Here is a 23,225-nt window from a genome sequence, read left to right on the forward strand (position 1 = left end):
TACTAAATAAAACACCATTCAAAATCTTCAGAGGAAGATTAACAGAATCTAGGTCTTTACATTGTATTATCCAAAATGTATTGTGAAAATCATGAATTAGTAGATATGAAAAAAAAACAGAAAAATGTCATTATTTACATAAAAGAAAATAAAAGTAGACCCTGAGATCCCCTAGCATTGAAATTAACATAGAAGGAAGTCCAATGCAGATATGCAACTATGTCTAAGAACACAAAGGGTATGGCGTTTATAACAAGGCTATGCATGGATTATTTCAGCAGAGAAATGGAAAGCATAAAAGACATAAGAACTCCAGATACCTGAAGAGTAATTATCTCATAAAATAAGTTTAAATAAACTCCTAAAGTCAGACCTCTTGGAGAGTATGCATTCAAATGATTAAACATTCAGTCCAGAAGCAATAAAAATATAATACTTAGCTGGGCACAGATGGCTCATGCCTGTAATCCTAGCTAATTCTGAGGTTGAGATCTGCCCAGGTAAATAGTTCATGAGACCCTATCTCCAAAATAAACAGAGAAAAATGGACTGGTGGTGTGGCTCAAGCAGCAGAAACAAACACATGCAGAAAATGGAAGAACTTGATACTTGAAAAGAAAAATATATATGAAAAAGATCCATAATTATAGAGGAATATCAACGTTCCCAAATATTTAACCAATCTTGTTTGAGTTCAAATTCCAGCAACACCAAAATAAAAAAAAAATACCCTCCCAAAACATAATACTTAAGAAAAACTGAATATTTGGAAAATAAACAACAAAATATTAGAAATTAAATGAGAAGAAATTCAAGAATTAGAAACTATTTTAAATAAATGCTAGTAAACATAAAGCATTTCTAAATTCATCAGAAACAACTGACAAATTTATATTATCCTCTAAAACAGATCAGAGAAATAATACACTGAAAGTAAGGAGAAAAACTCAATAAACCCAGAAAAAGATAAAAAGGATATTTGAAATGATTAAAGGTTTTGATAAGTTCCTAGCATAAGAGATCACTAAAAAGAAGAAAAACAAAAAAAGTTATGAATTAAGGACCCAGAACTAGAGTGACTGAGGCAGGAGGATAGTGAGTTCCAGGCGAACCCGGCCTACATAGAACAACCCTGTCACAAAACAAAAAAGCAACAAAAACAAAAGGAACAAACAAAAAACATGCAAAACATTAAACCTAGTTAGCCCTATATCTAATTGAAAAATTAAATTCCTTAAAAAATTCACTTCCACAAAGAAAATGAGAGGATCAGGTAAGTTTCATTGAGGAATTCTATTCCAAAAATGTACCAACCATTATTTAAAAAGTTAATTAAATCTTCCACAAATTATTGTAGAAAGCTCAGGAAGAGGAAGCATTTCCCAACTCTTTTTCTGAGGCCAGTGTACCCCAATATACACTTGGCAAAGATATCACAAGAAAATAAAATTACGGGCCAATATCCCTTATGCAAAAAAGCAAAAATCCTTAACTAAATAAAATCATCCAATATATGAAAACTATATTTCATAACAAATTCAGATTGAATCCACAAATGCAAAATTGGTTTAATATTTTATAAAGCAATACAAATTAACAGATAAAGATAAAATACTTATATTTATTTCAGTAGATGCAGAACAGCACTTGTCAAAATTCAATAGCTTTTCATTATTAAAATTCACAACTTCTTAGGAATAGTAGAAAAGTTACCGAATCCGATAAAATACTTCTATAAAAATCTACAACTCGTATCATACTCAGTAGTGAATTATTATGTGTTCCTTTAAGATTTAGAGCAAAATAAAAATGTCATTTCCCACCATTTATACTTAAACGTTGGCATAAATTTTGCAAGGCAAAGAGTAAGGCTGAATATCTGTAGGCAACAGTTTATGTGTATACTTCTAAAGAATATAGTTAAAACTACTAGAACCAACAAATGAATTTGGGATGGATTCAGAACATAAAGTCAGTATTCAAAAATCTTTCTAATAATGCCCTGAAAATTGAAAAATTATTTTTAAAAATAATTTTTACAATAATCTGAGGCAAAATAATGAAGATTAAGCTTACCTAACAATATATAAAATCTCTACACCATAATTACTGTTATAAATAATTTTAAAAGATACTGAAACATAGGCATACTATGTTTCTTGATAAAGGATTCAACATTATTATGATGTTAGTTCTCTGTGTCTTTGTCTATAGGTTCCAAACAATACTCTCAAGTAATATTTTCTGTAATTGACAAGTCAACTGTAAAATGATTTTTAAAAGCAAAAGAACTAACATAGACAAACTTATTCAAAATGAAGATAATGTTGGGGCACTTTATCACCTGAACTCTGTTTATTAAAGCTAATCACTATGATGGCACGTGATGGACAAACAGACCCATGGAACACACCAAGGCTCCAGAAACTGATCCCATCATATGATTTTGGAATGATTGATTGGCTGTGTAAGTATGAATTATTACTTCACATCACACATAAAGATCTGCCTGGGGTGTGCTCTAAAAGTTAAAATTAGAAGCTTTCTAAAATAAACATGAATGGTATCTTGAGTTGAACAGAAACTTCATGAAAGAAGATACAGAGATAGCACTTGAAATGTAAATATAATCCATAATGAGACACATTTCACACCCATTAGAATGATTAAAACTCAAAAAAGTGTCAATGTTAAATATTACTGATAATATGGGACAACTAAAACTCACTTAGAAATTAAACATATGCTTACCTGTGAAATAATTATTTTGTTTCTAGGTATTTGCACAAAGTAAATCAAAATATGACCACAAAAAGACATGTGTAAAATGTATAAGATTATGTATAGAAACTAACCAAAAGCTAGAAATAACCTAAATATCATCATAAGAGAATAGATTAAAAATTTGGATTATGTTCAAGTAGAGGAATATTACTCACTGAGTTATTTTTTAAAAAAAGTTCTAAGTATTAACACACTGCATGGATAAATCTTAAAACTTTATGATGAAATAAGTAAAGTACACCCTAATTTTAGTATGTATCAGATGATCCATTTTACTTTTTGAAGTTCACTGAAAGGTCAAACTAATGTATATTTTAAAAATCACAATAGTTTTCTGGAGGGATTGATTGAAATGAGGCACAATAGAATTTTCTGGATTTACTTAAATGTTGTATATCACATCCTTAAAGATTTTTGTCAGTTTTGATTATTAAAAGTTCCTAGTCACCTTTCATAATTTGATGTTCAACTATTTACAGAAGCTATCAGAATGATTTTTCTGTTTAGTGTATCTTTGTATGAGAAAGCAAAAATAATACTTTATGACAGAAAAACACACTTTACCCCTTTGGGTCTGAAGAAGCCATCAATACACGTCTCACAATTTATGCCAGCAGTGTTCTGTGTGCAATTGATACACACACCACCTCCGATGTACTTCCCATGTATATTTAGACTCAGATTTCTTCTGGCAACATTTTCATCATAATAGCATTCTCCAGCTTTTCCATGACAATTGCATGCTACATTAAGAAAAAGAAATCCGTAAACATTAATTTCATGCTTCAAACATATTCAGCATGTGCACAAATGTATTTAGAAAGTTTGGATTTATCAGATGTATTAATAAGTTCATATTTCTAATGAAATTTGAAATACTTAAAATACATAAATTAAACAATCTTACTGATTCTTAACAGAAGTACAGATTCACATAGTTCACTCTACAGTTTCCTCTTATGACAAACAAATTACTGAACAACAGCACTGAATGGTTAACCACCTGGTAATCTGTAGTGTAGTCTCCTTCCTATCACAGATGTTGTTTCTCTTTCTTTCTCTCTTTCTCTTTCTCTCTCTCTCTCTCTCTCTCTCTCCCCCACCCACCCCTTTATTTGGTGGTACTGAGATTTGACCTCAGGGCCTCGTGCTTGCTTACTGGCACTCTAATGCTTGACCTATACCTCCAGTCCTTTTCCTCTTTGTTTATTTTGGAGATAAGATCTCCTTTTTTTCCCAGAGCAGCCTAGACTGCAACTCTTCTATTTTAGGCTTTCCACTGTCATTGGGATGACTGGCACATGCTACCATGCCAAGGTTTTTGTTGTTATGATGGGGTTTCATGAACTTTTTGCCCTAGCAGCCCTGGAACCACAATCCTCTGGATTTCAGCATCCTTGTATCTTAGAATGAGTTCAATTTTGGTTGAGATGGGGTCTTGTAACTTTCTGCTTCAGTTACCTCAATCCTCCTGATCTCAGTCTCCTGAGCACCTAGGATTGCAGATGTGAGCCACCAGAGGCTGGCCGGTATTGAGTTTCTTACCTGTCTTTACATTGATTTGTGGGTGTGCACCTGTACACATGCACAAAGGTGTGTATGTATGCATACAGCTCAATCTGCTTTAGCTTCATAAGAAGAGTCATTTATATACTGCTCTGAACTGCTTGATTTTCTGAACACTAAATTGTGTTGTTCTTTTCACATTAGCAGAGGTGTCCCTTCAGGCTATTCAGGGTACTACTTGAATGGGGCATGAGTCAGCACCCCATTAACGGACAGTTACAGGTTGTTTCCAGATTTCTCCTAACAAATAACATTACACATGTGAATAGGGTAGGGGTTGAAGGACAGAAGCACTAACATAACGTTAAACTGCTTCCTGTTTGCCAAGTGAGTGACTGAGGAGAAAATTCACGTCTTAGCGTCATTCTATCTCTTATAGCCATTTTGAAAATGTGAATATTTAAAAGGATGTCAGAAACATACTCCAATAAATGTTAGTAGCACTGATAGCAGCAATTGAATAATAATGATAAAGACTGTGATAATATGGCCTATAGACTAATATGAGTACCTCTGTGCTAAATTCTTGGAAGTATAATTTGTAGTCAAAGGGGCACAGCAAGTGGACTTTAATAAGACAAAACATTCTCAATGTTTTAATTGGCACTTGTGAGTGCCATGTGTGAGTGTGATCCTCTTTAGTTTGGGCTGTAAACATCATTTTTTTCTGAGAAGTACCTGTTTTTATCTTTGCTCATATCAGGTCTATTGAATTTTTTTCCTATTGATATGTAAGATCTTTTAATATGGTAAAGATATTGTGTCATTGTCATGATTTTTACAAAAACCTTCCCCAATTCACTGTATTTTGATTTAGAATTTAGTCATTTTGGTATATTAGTACAATTTCAAACTTTATTTTAATAAACACATAGCAATAATTATGAATATCTAGATATTACAAACAACTTTATAACTTCAGGACAATAAACAAGAACATTTAAACAACCTCTTAAAAAATGGTGAAGATTTCTTCTGCTGGTGCAGAAGGAAATACAGTGTGATACAAACTTATTCTCACACTATTTGGAATTAGTGTCACTGAAAGTATTTGTAACTATGAGCTAACACAGGCAAAACACTGATGCACAAGCATCAGTCCTCCTCATGGTCCCTGCAGCCAGGACCTGCCACCTATTTAACAACTGCACCCTGCCGGCTCTATGTGGATAGCCTTAGGAGATAGCACTGGCACTTGCTATCAAAGAGCCATTTCTGCGCTGTCATCAGAAACTTGCAATTTTGCAGGATGTCCACAATATGTGCCATCGAACTCTTCTTTAAGTACAGGCTCAGGAGAAGAATGAATTTTCAATGTTCTTTAGAGATATATCTTGCCTTAAATAAGCCAGATAAATGAAAATCCAAATTAAACTCAAGTGAATTAGAAGGCAATTATCCATTTTAGAGAGGGATTTATCATATCACAGAAGAATTTTCCTGAATATGAAGGTTATTAGAGTGCAATTCAACTTGGAAAAGAAAAATATTGTATAAACTTTTAGGAATGCATGTGTCATGAAAGGCATGATGTTTATCTAATATTTTATAGTTAAGATGCACACCTTAAACCTCGAGGTTTTCAGAATGCTTATTCTTCAGTTTGGAAATATAAATATCTCCTCTGCTCTATAGAAAAATAGAAAATTTTCCATAAGGCTAGTATTTTAAAAATGTATATAATAGCAAGTGGTGAAAATTATAGCAAAGCTTGTTAGGAACAAATTTAGTATAAGAGGATGAAAGTTGGGAGAAATGGGGAAAAAGGGAGAAGCAAAAAAGGTGAAAAAGTGGAAATCTTTTGCTTCACCTTTAGTCTGCCTCTGCTGCTTAAAAGTTGATCTATTCTTTCTGGTTTTTAATTAAATGTAGATATACAAGTGAAGAGGGGTAGAGTTTTACAGATACACTTAACATTACATAATCATAACTGTGTGATAGGATGTCAGAGACAAGAAGACTACTGACCCTCAAAAGCTTCTCCCACTATGACTGTTATTATTTCACAACTAGAAATTTAATTCAAATTAAATTTGAGAGCAAATATCCGTGAGTGGAATTTCATTTAAAGTGACCCTTGGGGGCTGGTGGAGTGGCCTAAGTGGTAGAGTGCCTACGTAGCAAGCATGAGGCCCTGAGTTCAAACCACAGTGCTACTAAAAAAGAAAAAAAAACAACTTTAGAGTTACCCTAAATGAATGAATGTCAGCTCCCTGTGGAATGAATTCCTGAGGGATTACCTGGAATGAGACTAGGAGTAGTTGATAAAAACTAAGGCTGGGCCTATGGGGGTCCCCTACAGTGAAGAGTGACCATCTAGTGGTAGCCCAGATCTCTAGCTACATCCTGGTAATGATGGGAGATTTCTAATTCAAAATATCTTTACAAGCAGGCAGACACAAGTTAAATAACAAAGACCTAAGTGCAGAAAATAAGGGGACTCAAAACATGACAACAGGTGCAGCATCTTAAACAAAAGAAGAAATATATTTTATGGTTGGAGAATACTTTTATGGTTGAAGTGTATTTAGTAGTCTTCAAGACTTAGAACATCTGACATATGATACATAATAAATATGAACTACTTTATATTCAATAAAAATATAGGGTTGGTATTGGTCAAAAGCATCTAGCAAATCTGGTTTTTGAGGCCTTATATATTAGGGAACATAAATGTATGGTTAAGGCCAATTCACTAACATATTAATATTTGCATTCAGCTCAGTGGGCTTCATGCCAGTCGGTGTGTACAGTTCAGCAGAGGTCAGGAGAAAATCTCCTGAAGCACAGGTTTACCCAGATTCCCTGTCACCAGTTGGCAATACTAAGCTATAAAGTCACCATGACACTTGTTAGGATTTTCCGCAGGAAAAACTAGATGTATAGGGTATCTTCAAAGAGATCATGCAAGAGTATTTGTTGACAATTTGCATAGTCAATTATTTTATTAGTTTTCATCACTTTCATTTTCTTGGTGATTACTGTCCAATAACTGCTATCGCATAGTTTATGCAATGATTATTGCTAATACCACTTTTAATATGAGGAGCCCTATACTATTTTTATTCAGAAATCTATATTTAAAAAAAATTTCACCTATGTTTAATCAGTATGTAAAAGACACATCTATACTTCCCTCATGTTTGCTATAACACTAATCATAATAGTTAATACTATGAATCAATCTAATGTCCATCAACTGAAGAATAATAGACAAAGAAAATGTGGAATATACATAATACTGGAATACTATTAAGCCATAAAAAGAATGAACTCTTCCATTTGTGATAACATGGGTAGAAGTGGAGATTATGTTAAGTGAAATAAGCCAGGCAGAGAAAGACAAATACTACAAGGTCTCACCTATATGTGGAATCTAAAAGAACATAGGTTTCATAGATGCTGAAAGTAGAATGATAGTGGTTATCAGAGGTTGAGAAGAGTGAGAGGAGGGAAGAGAGATGGGGAAAGTTTGACCAGTGAGTTTTAAGCTATAGTTAGCTATAAGAAATAAGTTCTGGTTTTCTATTGCCAAGTAGGATGACTATATAAAATGAAAATGTACTGTATATTTTAAAGAAGCTAGAGAAAGGATTTTTAATATTTTCATCTCAAAGTAATAACACATAGTACATATTCTTATCCTGATTTGAACATCTGAACATCTCTTGTCTTTGTCATCTTTTATTCTTGTAGCCTTCATAGCTACTGCCCCTGAATATCACCCATAATAACTATCACTAGTGAATCCTAATATATGAATGGCTTTTTTCCTGGTAATAGTCTGGCTCTAACACATAGGGTATAATCTCTGATTTTCCTCTTTTATTAGATAGTAAGCATTCAAAGGTTATTTACTAGGAAAGGGGGGTTAGAGCATGGTGCTGCAAAGGAAGCAGCTAGAAAGAGCTAGAGCTAATGTACATTTTGGAAGCATTTCACAGGTACGTGCATTTAGGCTAGTCTCCACACAGTGTAGGTTTTGCTTAATGGTTATTTACATTTCTATTAGTCTATATATGAACTGTGCTATAAGCATTGGGTTCACCCTGATGACCATAAGAATGCTTTTGCATATTCCTCATAATCCTCACATAATGGTAAATCCACAGGCATTTGGCAAATACTTGCCAAATTTAAAAATATAGGGGCCAAAGAGGTAGCTCAGTGGTAGAGCACTTGCCTCACCTGCACACAGCCCTAGGTTCTATTCTCAGAACTGGAAAATTTTTTTTTTTTCATTTTTCTTTTATTATTCATATGTGCATACAAGGCTTGGTTTATTTCTCCCCCCTGCCCCCACCCCCTCCCTTACCACCCACTCCACCCCCTCCCGCTCCCCCCCTCAATACCCAGCAGAAACTATTTTGCCCTTATCTCTAATTTTGTTGTAGAGAGAGTATAAGCAATAATAGGAAGGAACAAGGGGTTTTGCTGGTTGAGATAAGGATAGCTATACAGGGCATTGACTCACATTGATTTCCTGTGCGTGGGTGTTACCTTCTAGGTTAATTCTTTTTAATCTAACCTTTTCTCTAGTTCCTGGTCTCCTTTTCCTATTGGCCTCAGTTGCTTTAAGGTATCTGCTTTAGTTTCTCTGCATTAAGGGCAACAAATGCTAGCTAGTTTTTTAGGTGTCTTACCTATCCTCACCCCTCCCTTGTGTGCTCTCGCTTTTATCATGTGCTCATAGTCCAATCCCCTTGTTGTGTTTGCCCTTGATCTAATGTCCACATATGAGGGAGAACATACGATTTTTGGTCTTTTGAGCCAGGCTAACCTCACTCAGAATGATGTTCTCCAATTCCATCCATTTACCAGCGAATGATAACATTTCGTTCTTCTTCATGGCTGCATAAAATTCCATTGTGTATAGATACCACATTTTCTTAATCCATTCGTCAGTGCTGGGGCATCTTGGCTGTTTCCATAACTTGGCTATTGTGAATAGTGCCGCAATAAACATGGATGTGCAGGTGCCTCTGGAGTAACAGTCTTTTGGGTATATCCCCAAGAGTGGTATTGCTGGATCAAATGGTAGATCGATGTCCAGCTTTTTAAGTAGCCTCCAAATTTTTTTCCAGAGTGGTTGTACTAGTCTACATTCCCACCAACAGTGTAAGAGGAGAACTGGAAAATTTTTTTAAAAAATTTTAAGAAACCTGGAAAACTGAGGGACTAGCATAGTATGGGAAAGATTTACCAGCTTTTGCCTTGGGTAAAATGTATAAATAGAGCTGAGCATGGTGGCACATGCCTGGAATCTGAGCTACTGGGGAGGCAGAGTCAGGAGGATTGCAGTTCAAGGTTAGCCTTAGGTTGGGGGGGAGGCTACAAGACCCTGTCTCAAAAATAATCCAGGCATAGTGGTACATGCCTGTGATCAGGAGGCAAAGTAGGAGGATCACAGCCAGAGGCCAGCCTGGGCAAAAGCACAAGACCCTATCTAAAAATCTGTAAAAGCAAAAAAGGACAGGGAGCGTGGCTCAAGTAATAGTCCACTTACCTTACCTAGCAAGCAAATTGGGCAAAAGAGCCACCTGTTTATGTCCCCTGTGTTCCAGGAAAGGAAGAATGACACCCAGTTGACCTCTCAAGTACATACCTTCACACTCAGTCTTGGTCAGGAAAGTCCCAGCTCTCCAGGGTTTCTGGTGGAATCCGGGACAGCACTGGTCACAGCTCTCACCACAAGTGTTGTGCTCACACTCACAGCGAGATTTCTGGCCACAAAGACAGGGAAGCACACTTGAAGCATTATTTAGAGCCACCAAGGAGGGTCTCTCTCTAGTATGAAGCAAATAGAAAACTTCTAGTCTCTGAAGTAAAAGGTAAAACTCCTGCCAGCCCCGCAGGAAGCAGTGCCAGCCTGGGAGTTGGCACAGATGACCCACATCAGCTTAGGGTGGTCCAGGCTGGTTCTGGAATCACTGGGTTTAGGTTTGGAAGAGAGTTGGGAGGTCTAACTGATGCCTGAATTCTCTGATGCCTGAATCTGTGGGTTTTTTGGGTCAGATGTTTAATTTCAAGGCCTCCTGCAAAGTGCTGTTAACATTTTTGGATGTGTCAAAAGAGGAGAGAGTTGATTCCCTTAAACATGCAGGAAGGGACATGGGAAAAACAGGGATCTCATGGTCTTAGCCCTAAATCTCCTGTCTGTGAGCTCAAAGTACAGTCTCAACTGACCCACGTAACTGCCTTGCCATGGCTGCCTTGTCAACTTTCAAAGCTTGGGAAACATTCGCCATCATTGACCCTAATAGAGAACACCCAGACCATGCAGCACACAGCAGTACAGCCTTGTCCAGAAAAACAGCCAGTTTTTTTCAGTCATTCTAGAGGATAACATTAGATACTCCATTAATTAGAAAAGTAGTTTTGAGTTTAATGTCATTTGTAGTACAGTTTTATAGAGGCAAAAGGAAAAAATCCATGGCCCTTCTGACATTCACTGATTTTACTAGTCAATATATTTCTGCAGAGTACATGATTGTTAATTTCACTGGCTTGTTTATGACAGGAAAAACAGGTGCTCATTCATCTTCTTCTTTAGGTTATGTTTACCTAATACAAGTATTGTCATTAACAGAAAATTCTACACAAAAGTTTTGCAGCATTTCCTAGACTGGTAGTTTCAACACTTTCTTTTTAATTTTTTTTTGATTTTTTGATTGATCATACATTAACAGTGTGAGGGGATTTCACTGTTGTAACTCCATACGTGCATAGAGTGTACCTTGAACGTCTTCACCCACTACCTCCATTATACTCTCATTCCCCTTCTCCCTCTGTCCCCCTCTTTCAGAGTTTGGTGGGCTTCATTATGCTGCTGTCATATGTATATATGCAGTGTACTTCCATCCTCTTCACCCCTCACTACCCTTTCCTTTCAAGCCTTTCTTGAATTCTCTCTTCCATTGGACTCCTTATTGCCCTGCCCTACCTCAGCCTCAGGTTCCATGGCTATTTATATACCTACCTCCATGCAAAATATTCATGCTGCATTTTCTTATTACTAAAAACATTTTTTTAAATGAGCAGGGTGATTGATGGCAGGCAATGTCCGAAACTAAATCATGCAGCAGGCTGTCATACCTAGAAAGACTTCAAAATAGGTACCAGTTTGGAACCTTTTGGGGAAAAAAAAACTAATCTGTTTTCTGATACTGCGATGGCTGACTTCAAAGTCTATCATCTTAAATGCTGGTTCTGTTTCACCCTGGCATGGCTTTCTGTTACACTGTCTAAGTGGGGACCTGACACCCATTCACACTGTTTCCTGTCAGCAAAGCCTCTCATGCAGCATTTTACAGTTCAGGGTTTCATTTTGCCTAAGCATCCTATAAATATACATACATTTGTCGCTGGATCAAGTGGACAAGCCCTGGCATGACCATAGCAGATGCACATGCCTCCAACTGAAATATCCTTGACAGAGTAATAATACTGCAAAAATCAACCCAGAGAGAAATCCTGTTAGAATGACGGTGAGGGGATGTAAGGTGAAAGGAACAAAAGGGACTATTCAGTTCAAAACTTTATTTTTTGCTTTCATCTTTCTTGTGGACAAGTGACAGATCTCAAAACAGGTAAACTAACTTCTAACTTTGTAATCATACCCCCCCTACAATGCCTCTAATTGATATTAGGTGGGCACTTTAGAAATGTCTTTCCCACAGGAACGTCACAGTCCAGGATGGACCTACTGCTGAACAGTAGTTTTTATTATGGGCTAAGGACAATATTTCTTCATTAAGATATTTGATGCAGTTTCTTTAAAAAAAAACACTTTTTTGTGATCATAGGAAACACAGTATTCACAAATCAAGATTTCCTATTTTACTTGATAGATTTGAAAAGAAACAATAAATTTAGGGTAGATTGTGGTGATCACAATATATTTTTACCCAAATTTAGAAGGAAAAAAATAGCTAACCATAAGTTTAATTTGAAGAATTTTTTTTATTATTATGGTAAAATGTGCATACAATTACCTTCCTATCTGAAGTTAATACAGGGCTATGGCATTAATTATTTTAATCTGCCAGCTCTTTTTTAAAAAGCTATTCATAATTACAGAACGGTACTAATATTAAAATTTTAATTAACATGTTTATAACATTTTCTAATTGCAGAGACCTTTACATTACCATATAGAATCCAAATAACCCTCTATTATTCCAATTACACATATTGAAAAATACCAGTTTTAGCAAGAATAGTATGTGAACACAAATCCCCTTTTTTTCCACTTGCTTCTTTTTCTCTTCTTGTTTTGTTTTATTACTTACATACAGTATCTTTTGAAATATTTTTGTTACATTATCTTCTTTGATATACCTAGATCTTAAACTAATAGAACTTGCTAGGAAATTTGGATACTGTAAAAATCTTTTCATGTCACTCCGTTACTTAGTAATATAGATACAAATGGAGATACTTGCTCAAAAAGCTGGTATAGTATTATTTGTAGATGCTCTTAAAATTGAGAAATAGATCTTAAATACAAATATATAATGCTTTGCTTTTGAATCATGAAATTCAATATCCTATTTTGATTTATTTAAATTTGCATGCAGTGTTTATTGAACTTGAGTACTTTCAAAAAACATATTTATTGTTGACTGCACTGCTTTAAAGGCTCATGTACATTGTAGTCATAAATAATAGATGTGTATCCTAACCTCTGCTCTGCCTCCTGCAAATAATGATAAAATGAACACTAATTTATTTTCATTGATTTTTCCCTGATAGATACACTGTCAAGAAAAAATAAATTTCACTTCAATATTATTCAAGCTTCCTCTATGTATATGTTAAAAGTCATGCCAAAATTAGAATTAAAAGTGATTTTTTAAATGTGAAGAATATAAACAATGCTGTGATTTAATGATTACTTCTTCACAAGACAATTTGACAATATGGTGAAATATAGTATAAGGTGAAATTATTTCAGGTTTGGAAAATACAGGGCACTAAAACACCTGACATATGTTGTATGGCAATAATTAAAACTTAAAAGTTATTTTGTGGTGATGGAGAGGTTAAACGTGGGGAAATTGTGAAATGGGGAGGGGGGACCTGTCAGGAGTGTTCAGGAACTGTGGTAGTCAACTTATTGGTTCAGCACTATAGCAGTGGTCTGATTTTAACAAGATCCTTCTAGAATTAAGTACTTTGCCCCACATTGCAGGTTTTCCCTAGAACCCTCTTTCTCAACTATACCTAACAAGTAGATGACTTGTTAGCATGGATGTGCTTCATGGATTTATGACTGAATCTTGGGATAGCAATGTCTTGGTTGTGTAGTTGTATATGAGGTGGTGACATAAACCAGTGAATACAGAATGGAGAAGAGAAGATGAAGTACAAGCATCATTTATGGTAATCTGCACCACCATCTGTGTTATAATCCCAGAAATTCCATTTAATACTGGAAGGAGGCACTTCTAACACCAGTTGCCAAAGATCTTGTTGAGAAGAGGTTTTAACCCAGTTATTTCCTTCTGTTATTTTATGCACAAAGGAAAATCAAACAGTATGTAGAATCAGATTTCACTTATTACAGTGCTATTTAAAAGTATGGTTCATGATTCACTAATGAAGGGTAAAAATATTTGATCAGACAAAATGGTCCACAGACCAGCAACACTGACATCACCAGAGAATTTTCTAGAATTGCACAATCTCAGTCCAGCCGTAGACCTACTGAATTAGAATCTGTATTTCCATGGGAACACTAGCTGATTCTAGGCATATTAAAGTTTTAAAGTTTAAGGCATATTGCTCTGTGTGTGTGTGTGTGTGTGTGTGTGTGTGTGTGTGTGTGTCTGTGTGTCTGTGTGTCTGTATGTCTATGTGTTGGGTCATGACACAAGATACATTTCTTAATATGAGTTGTAACCAAAAATCTTTCAAAGTCCCTGAAGTTTCAGTAATCTGCCCAAAGCCAAGTGTAGTAATTGTACAGTTCAACTAAAGTGATGAAAACTAATGTAGTCCTAAAAAAGATTAAGAACTAGATATGATCCTCATTTTACAAAAGAGGAAATTAAAGTTTAAGACTGTTAAAAGGCTGATAAATGTTACATATCTAATAAGTGGCCGAGCTTGGATTTGAACAAAAGGTCTGCTGAATTTTAAAGCCTTTGATAATAACTGCTCTGACCAATGCCTGAAAAGTTTCTAAATTCCTTGACAGACAATTAAAAAGACAGGCGAGATCTCACCCACAGGCACCGACACGATTCATCGCCACTTACTCTTCTGGTGACAATGGGGTCGATTTCTCTGGGGTCTTTGTGAGCGAACATCATGAGGTCTGCATTCAGGGTGCGGATGCGCTGAAACCTCAGGCGAATGTAGCGTGCAGAGGTGAATTCCAGCAGCTCCTGGGAGGGGTCGTCAGCGCTTGGCCTCCCGTTGATCAAAGAAATGTGAATCTACACAACAGAAAACAACGGGACAATTAAGTTTACAAAATTAAGTGTTTGGGTTTGGTAGTTTCTTTTTCCTTAGAAAAATAAAGGTAAGTTTCTGTTTTTGCGGTGGGGCAGACGCACTTAGGCCCTGTTCACTCAACTGTAGCCTAGTGAAGGCACTGAGGTGTTTCGTGGTCTTGTTAGCATGTTTGCATGCGGTTCATTTGCTTATGTCTCACGTGCACTCTGTGTGGTGGACTCCAATTACCTATACTCTGCTCTTCCAAGGCACTGTGTCATCTTCCCTTTCCTAGATTTTTCCTAAGTTCTTAAACCAGTTATTCTTTTTCTGCAGATTACTGTGGGCTAAATTATTTAAGAATCTGGTATACAGTGAGAAACAAGAAAACTTGGTAAAAATGTTATATATTATTTGACAAAAATAGGAACAGAAAATAATTCTAGACTTGAACTCATTTCACTGTGCATAGAAACATATTTCTATGAAAATAGAAGGAGCAAAATTGGTAAGTGATAAGGAAAGTAAGAGAAATCTCTGCTCACTGTTACACATTTCAATAGACTGATCTTTGTGGTGACTCATTTATTTTTTAATAATAATTTAATAATAAGCCAAGTTGATAAAAATTTATCAGGGAGATAATACACTCTAAGAAAAATGCATTGTGTAAAAACACACGAAACATAGACGGAGCAGACTCTTTTAGGAGTCTAATTTGGCACAATTGACACCAGAAGAAATACGATCTGGTCAGACCAATTCTCATGTCAAAATGGAGACGTTATGAAGAAACTTCCCTCCAAAGGCACATGAAGCTGCATGTTCTCACAAGACTATCTGGAGACCACAGAATTCCAGCAAAGGATAAACTGTTAAATAAAGTAAAAAGGAAGCATATCCTTAGTACCTAAAGAAATTTTGTAGATCAACAAGGAAAAAGATCAAGAAAATAACGCACACACATGAGAAAAAAAGACAAAAAAAAAAAAGTAACTATCCTACTGAAACAGAAACATACATGTCTTTTAAACTATTGATAAGATACTGAGCTTCACTTATAATAAGGTAAATGCACACTGACAAGCTCATTCTGATTTTTTAGGTTGTCAAAACTCTCCATTATTGACAATACTCTGATGGCAAGACTGGGTGGGGGGTGTGCAGGCCTATCTACCATACTTATGAGAATGAACATAAAATGACAAATACCTTGACAATTTAGTAATAACTACTAAAAAGAGAAATGCACAGAGTGATTGACTTGCAATTATACTTTTGAGAATGATGTTAGGAAACTACAAATAAAAATAAAATATTACATACAGATGATATAGCCAAAGAACCGAATGTTTCCCTTCCCCCATCCCAAGTTTATATGGCATTTGGAGGTGGGGACTTTGGGAGCTCATTAGGTCATGTGGGTGAGGCCCTTATTAATGAAATTAATGCCCTAATAAGAGCACTATGAGAAGTCTGCAGTTTGTAAAATCCAGGAGGACAGTCCTCACCATCACCCATTCATGCCTTGTTGGCACCCTGATCCCAGAGTTATGGCTTCCAGAACGGTGAAAACTAAACATGTGCTGTTTGCAAACCATCTACTCTATGGAGCTTTGTTATAACAGCGTGAATGGACAAAGGCAGTATTATTCCTTCAGCATCTCTTGGATCATAGCAAAACAGTGGAGACAATGTAATATTCATCAATGTGACACTGGTTAAATAAATTACATCCCTGCTTATTGAATTATGCACAACCATAAGAATGAAGAAATCTTACTGTACTTTATAGTAAAAATGCTTTAATTTTTGTACTATATAAATAGAATGTTACCTATACAATAAATTTAATCAAATCAAACTTGTTAAAGACATTGATCTTGCTTGGTAGGTTTTGAATGAAAAATATGCACACAAACTCAAGCGTGCATACACACATGCACACAGTGCCAAAGTGGCAGGAATACTAAAAGAAGGACCTCTGAACCAGGAGGGAAGTTGTTCAGGTATAGGACCCTAGGTCACTCTTGAACTTTCATCCACTTTTGAAGGCAATAGATCATGTATGTTAATTACAGTTTTTGACAGGGGAGGCAATGATATGTATTTCCATCCTAACATCCTACATTTTTGATAATCCCAGAGAGCATGTTACAAACTGCCTGCAAATGAACTAGAGTCACTAGAGAAATGTAGCAAACTCTGAAATAAGAAACTAATTCTGATGTATAATGAATAGACCAAAAATGCCTCATGATAAAAATATGAAATGCTCTAGCTAATTGACTCTAACTTGGGTACTGAGTAAAGAATAAATTAACTGAATCAACACATTGGATGGTGATAGAATACAAGTTTTCCTAAGATACGGAATTTCAAAATACTGAATCCCCTCTACTGCAGGAAGGTCTAAGAGCAAAGTAGATCTTAGAATGCCACAATTCTGGCATCTAACAAGTGAGCCAAAATATGTTTGAAATTAACCAGTCTCTACTGCTTAAGGAAGCATCAATTAAAGCCTCAACTCAATGTTCAAAGGATGAAAAAATAGATGCATGGAGCTATGAAAACTAGTTTTTCCTAGATATTAATTTTGGCATCCAAAATGGTTACCAGTGTCCTTGAATTCATGCTTAAGTATCTTTCAAGTTCTCTTTTGGTGGCATCCTCCAAAAACACTATTTTAAAGAAAAGACTGAGTTACTACGTTTCTAGTATTAGATTTCCTGAATATTAGTAAGGTTTCTTTGATGTGGTGAACCACATTTGTGCTATGTGAGCAACTACTCAATTTCTCACTTAAATATACAGGCACTTCAAAGGTAGGTGCACACATAGCATGCTCATATATAGGTTAGTAAACCATATCATTGCTCTGCCACATGCAGCAAGAGAACACTTCTCACAGCTTTGGTATTTTCATCAAGCTACTCGGCCAAGAGATCTTGTGAGGCTAGTTAGTCCCAAGCCATTTCTGGGATACAAAACCAGCCAGCTGCTTGGCCATGCTGTGTGCAGCTTCTTTACACTGTTTTTTTCTTTTTTTTTCCCACCGTCCTCCAAAATAAATTGTAATATTGGATAGGCCATTTCCTCTGGTACAATGCTGTGCTGATTTCCTATGGGTGACAACTGGAGGTGTCTATTTTCAAGGAAAATGAAAAGAACAATCCCCAAGACCACCACTGCTTTGCTGTGAGATCCTGGGAAGTCTGTGGCAGTCTAGTGTCTTCTGAAATGGTTCCTATTACAGACATGGTGGTGGGTGTACATTCATGCTGTCATAGGAATTTGCTCCAACTGAAAATATCTAACTACAATTATCAAGTGGCTTTTTAGATTTTAAAACCACTTTTTTCTAAAATGAATTTCCACAGGCAAGTGAAAAGAAAAAAAACCAGTATATCTCATTTATTACCAAATGAGTATATCAATATTATAGAGTGTACCCAGATAATTCTGTTTTTAATAGATCACTCATATTATATGGTATGGTTCCTTGGCAGATGAATAAGATCTCTGTGCCTCTGTGGATTTTTAGTTTAGAATATGATTTTTAAAATATTTTATGCAGGAAACAATGAGATTTGTACTATGGAAAAGTGTCCCATTTTTACATGACTATATCTGCTTCAGATTGCTGGAAATGTTCTAGTCCCAATACCCTTCCCAGTGACATAAGTTTGTTGAGGGAATGGACAGACAGGACAAAGATCATTAATATGCATTAGAAACTTTGAAATGAGTAGCAGAAGTGGATGAAGTTGAGTAGGGGAAGTAGATGAACTTAAAATGTGGTATGCTTTCTTTGAACATTTTCAAAATTCTTTTGTATTAGCAATCTCTAAGAGTGTGTCAGTGAATTAGGCATAACCAGTTGAAAGTAAGCTGACCCCAGGAGTTCAAATACTAAGTCTACATGTGTAGAGTGAGATTAGTCATTCATATTGTGGCCTCTGAATTTATACATAAATGAATGGCTGAGACACCTGGAAACCTCTTAAATCCAATGATGCATGGTTTTGTTTTAGTAAGGGAGAGTTAGGTTGTAAAGATAACTTTGAAAAAATGACCCAAATCACTTTACTTTAGATTGTGTAAGACACTGTTTACAGAAAGGAGGTGAGCTGTAAGAAGATCAGAAAAAGGGAATGACACAACCATTTTTCATTGTATTTCTATCAGAGGGTAAAGACTTTGGGTCTGGCTTTGGGTGGAAGTAGGTACCTTTTTGGTCTATTCCTCTACTATGTTCCTACTGTTCTAGAGCTTCTTCCATTTCACTATACCTGCTCTTGGGAAAGTCAATAATGACTGTCACATTACTAGCTAAAATGACCAGTTCTCAGTCATCACCATCATCATCATCATCATTATTATTATTATTATTATTATTATTTGGGTGGTACTGAACTCAGTGCCTCACACTTGCTAGGTAAACGCTCTACCACCTGATCCACTCTAAATTCGAAACCAATTGATTACTTCAGTGATCTCCAGCACACACTCTCCTTGTTTTGCTCCTACCTTCCTGGCTTCTCCTTCTCAATCTCCTTCACTATTACAGGTTGAGTATGCCTTACTTCAAATGCTGTAGACAAAAATGTTTCAGATTTTGGAGTTTTTAAAAAATATTTTGGAATATTATCATACACATGAGATATCTTCAGAATGAGAACCAAATTTAAACACAAAATTTATTTATGTTTTATGTATATCTTATATACATAGCTTGAAGATAACTGTATATTTTTCTTATACCTGTGTTTTAACTGTGATCCATATCATGAAGTCAGATGTAGAATTTTCCACTTGTGATACCACGTGGCACCATTTTGGCTCACATTTTGGAACATTTCAGATTTTGGATTTTTGAATTAGGGATGTTCAATTTGTTCCTTACTGCTTCCCTAACTTTGTAATACTTGACCTCTTCTTCTGCTCCACTTACACTGCTTACTTAGTCACCCATTAAAGCTCGCCATCTATACCATCTGACCTGATGGCTCCCACGTTCAAGTTTCTAGGCTTGATTTCTGCTCTGAAGGCCAGAATGCAGAAACCACCTGTCTGCTTGTTAATATACATAGTTGTTTAATACGCATTTGAAAATGAATTCTTCCTTTTCATTCTTAGTCTTTCCAATTTCAACAAATAACTTGATCTTTTCAGCTACTTCCCACCAACATTAGGATCATGCATGACTCCTTTTGTTTTCTTTTATCCTGTGTCAAATTTATTTGCAGATCTATTGGCTCTACTTTGAAACTATATCCAGCATCCACCTACACTAAAACTATCTTGTTCCACACTTTCATCATCATAGACACTAAGCACTACTGTTGACAGTTTCTCTCTCTACCCACTAGAACATACATCCCAATAGAATAGGAATTTCTATCTGTTTTATTAACTAATACAATCCCCAGTATATAGTATAGTATGTGGCAAAAAAAAAGTGCTAAACAAAATTTTTGAAAAAATGAAATTTAGTAAATTTAATTCGCTCTCTATTTAAAAAGCAATTTCATAGATAATCATCTTTTTCCTGTTACTAATGTGAGTAAATCTTTGAGCATGCTATTTTTTCATATCCTTCATATCACTTTCTGCCTAACCATTTTGATTGTAGTTGATTTACAGAAAACTGAAATTAATAGCATTAACCCATTATTTTCTTACATCTGAGTCTATAAAGCTCATTAATATTAGTTAAATGTTAGTTAACTTTATTATCTGTTATGCAAAAATCACATTTTGACAGGTTAAATTTCTAGGTGAGACTAACACATGAACATTCCTTTTTTAAAGCATCAGAAATTTCATTTGAAGTCAAGAACCATTCAACTTGATTTTGTTAACCAGAGCAGAGTGGACCTTATCCACTGGTTAGCCTGAACATTTGGGTAAATCAATGAAAAATTATTAAAGATATCATCATTAAAGAGGCATTTCTGAAGGGAAAAATAATGGGAGATACTTGTATAAGGCATATATCCACTTAAGTGCCTCTGTACAAATCCTAACTGGAAATTGAAACCCTCCCTTTGTATATAGAGTATAATGCACTGAATTAGATTAGAAGATCTTTATAATTATACCACTAGCTCCAGAAGTTCAAACCGAGCAACTACTCTTATATGGTTGATGATTACTGAGCTGCTTAAGAAATACTTTGATGGTAAAATGTCAAGATTGTGTTTGACCTTCTCTTCTTTAAAGAGCTAACTTATTGCAAAAATACAAGAAAATGTCAACTTGATGAACTGTTTAACTATGACTGTATGATCAACAACTCTATCTTTGAGCTTAATCCGAACAGGCCTTTCACTCTTCCATAAAAGGTATTTTGTTTTAGACACTTACTGGGTTCCAATTGCCCTGAAATTTAATTTACTTTTCTCTTGTTCTTTAGAATTATAATTTTTGCATTTGTCATTCCTGGATGAAAGCTTTGCCTTCCATGAAATATTTAAACAGATTTTTCACTGTCAAAGCTTTAGTCATTAATAAATTGCAACATAATAAGAAAATCAGTTCTCAAAGTGTATTTGTCATCACATGTTTTTATTTTCTTCACTCTTAGTGAAACAATTTAAAATATTAATGCTCCAAAAGTTTATGTGTTTTTTTTTCTGTTAAAAGACTCCCTTCCCTAGAGGAGATGACCCAATTCAGATTATAATACATAGATACATGGAAATGCTGTCTTAAATGAACAAAAATGTCATTTTTTTCTTACAAAAATCAAAGAACAGGAGGACTGAATCGATCCTGTCTGGGTGGTTGGTACAAGTGGGAGAGGGGAAGGAGGTGGGGAAAGGCTGTAAGAGGATGAATATGGTGCAAATACTGTGTACACCTGTATGTAAATGGAAAAAATGAGACCTGTTTAAACAGGAATGGGAGGAGTGGGATAAAGGAGAATGATGGAGAGGGTGAATTCGAATATGGCGTATTTGATATAAGAATTTTTGTACATGTCACAATGCACCCAGAGCCCAAAAATAAATAAAAGAATTTTAAAAAACCCAAAGACCGTCTTCCCCTCTCATTTTGCATCAGAGTTAGTTGCAACTCTTTTTTATTCCCATACCAACAGCAGATTTCATGTGACAGTGATTTCTAACTCCTATGGAACTGCTGAACACACAGAAGGTCTAAATTTTTAGAAAAGTTCAAAAATAGAAGTAAAGTCTCAGCTGCTTTAGGAGTTTCAATTTTCTCAAAATCTAAGAATTGGTATGGTCTTGCTTTTCAAAAAGCTTCTGGTGGTCTTTCTTGCTAAAGCTTGTTTTGAGTAAGGTATTTATTTCTAAGTCTCTTTTTCAAGTGAGCTTAGATTAGCTCCATCTGAAACATGTCCAGATGGGTGACCTGTAATCCATTATAATTAAATGGAAGATCTTTAAATGATTCCTACTGGTCATGATGTATAAAAAGAACACCAGCCACAAAATGACTGTACTTCTCAAACGGAGGAAATCGTTACTAAATGCAAAACTTACCCCTTCTTTTTTCTTTTTGTCTTACTCTGAAAGGACTTTATAAGAGTTCACTTTACACATATTTTAAAATGCTTTTTAAAAGATAATAAAATAGTACTCCAAGTTAGAAATATTTTATTTACCATTGTGTTTTTCTTACTCCCATTATTTAATATTTGCATGGATAAGAGAAAAGTTGTCAAAATAGGTTTTCTCAATCTCTTTTGGGAGCTTCTCATTTACATTTTATCAAATGCAAATGTCATTGCTAAATCTTTGTGCTGTCAGGCTAAGACTATATAAGGATACAGTTATCATTTGAAATTCACAGCCAGGAAAGAGTCTAAGAAGAGTATCTTCAGAGCAAGTCATGAGGGAAAATACCAGAAGGAAGTACTTTCACTCCCTTCAAACATTTGCATTGCTCCAAATTTTGCTGTGAGTGTGCTCTAAACAAAGATAGCCTAAGAAAATAGAATCATTAGTCATCTATTCCAATTTGATAGCTGTTTCAGAACCCCCTCTACAACTACAGAACCTTGCATATAAAAGTAATAGTAGTGTTTAGGGGAGAATGCATACAGGAGGAATAGGGAAAGGTAGAAAACCCACAAATTGAAAGTGTTTGATGTGCCCACTGTAGAGGAGTGAATAAAGTAATCTTAAACTGACAGAGGCCACCATGGGAAGGTGAATGGGAAGTAGTGAAGCGGTCTGGTAGAGATGAACCAATGTGGGTTGTAATACACATGTGTACGGAAGCAATGCTAGGAATCTCTCTGTATAGCTATCCTTATTTTAAACTAGCAAAAACTCTATGTCTTTCTTATTATCACTTAATGTCTTCTCTTCAACAAAATTGGAGAAGAGGACAGACTAGGTTCTGCCTGGAAGCGAAGGGGTGGTGGGTAGAGGGGGTAGAGAGCAGGGGGGGAGAGATGGCCC

General features: G+C 35.5%; 1 protein-coding gene across 4 annotated transcripts in view; it reads right to left on the reverse strand.

The window, feature by feature from the left end:
• Positions 1-23,225, reverse strand: part of Lama2 (laminin subunit alpha 2) — a 630,868-nt gene that overhangs the window by 348,665 nt on the left and 258,978 nt on the right. For all 4 annotated transcript variants that reach the window (XM_074074982.1, XM_074074980.1, XM_074074975.1 and 1 more), the window contains exons 5-8: positions 14,613-14,792; positions 11,707-11,796; positions 9,956-10,073; positions 3,349-3,527 (exon numbers count right to left, since the gene is read on the reverse strand). In XM_074074982.1, the coding sequence (XP_073931083.1) occupies positions 3,349-3,527; positions 9,956-10,073; positions 11,707-11,796; positions 14,613-14,792 (567 nt within the window). The remainder of the gene's footprint in view (positions 1-3,348; positions 3,528-9,955; positions 10,074-11,706; positions 11,797-14,612; positions 14,793-23,225) is intronic.

The sequence above is a fragment of the Castor canadensis genome, chromosome 1 (assembly GCF_047511655.1).
Source record: "Castor canadensis chromosome 1, mCasCan1.hap1v2, whole genome shotgun sequence".
Lineage (NCBI taxonomy): Eukaryota > Metazoa > Chordata > Mammalia > Rodentia > Castoridae > Castor > Castor canadensis.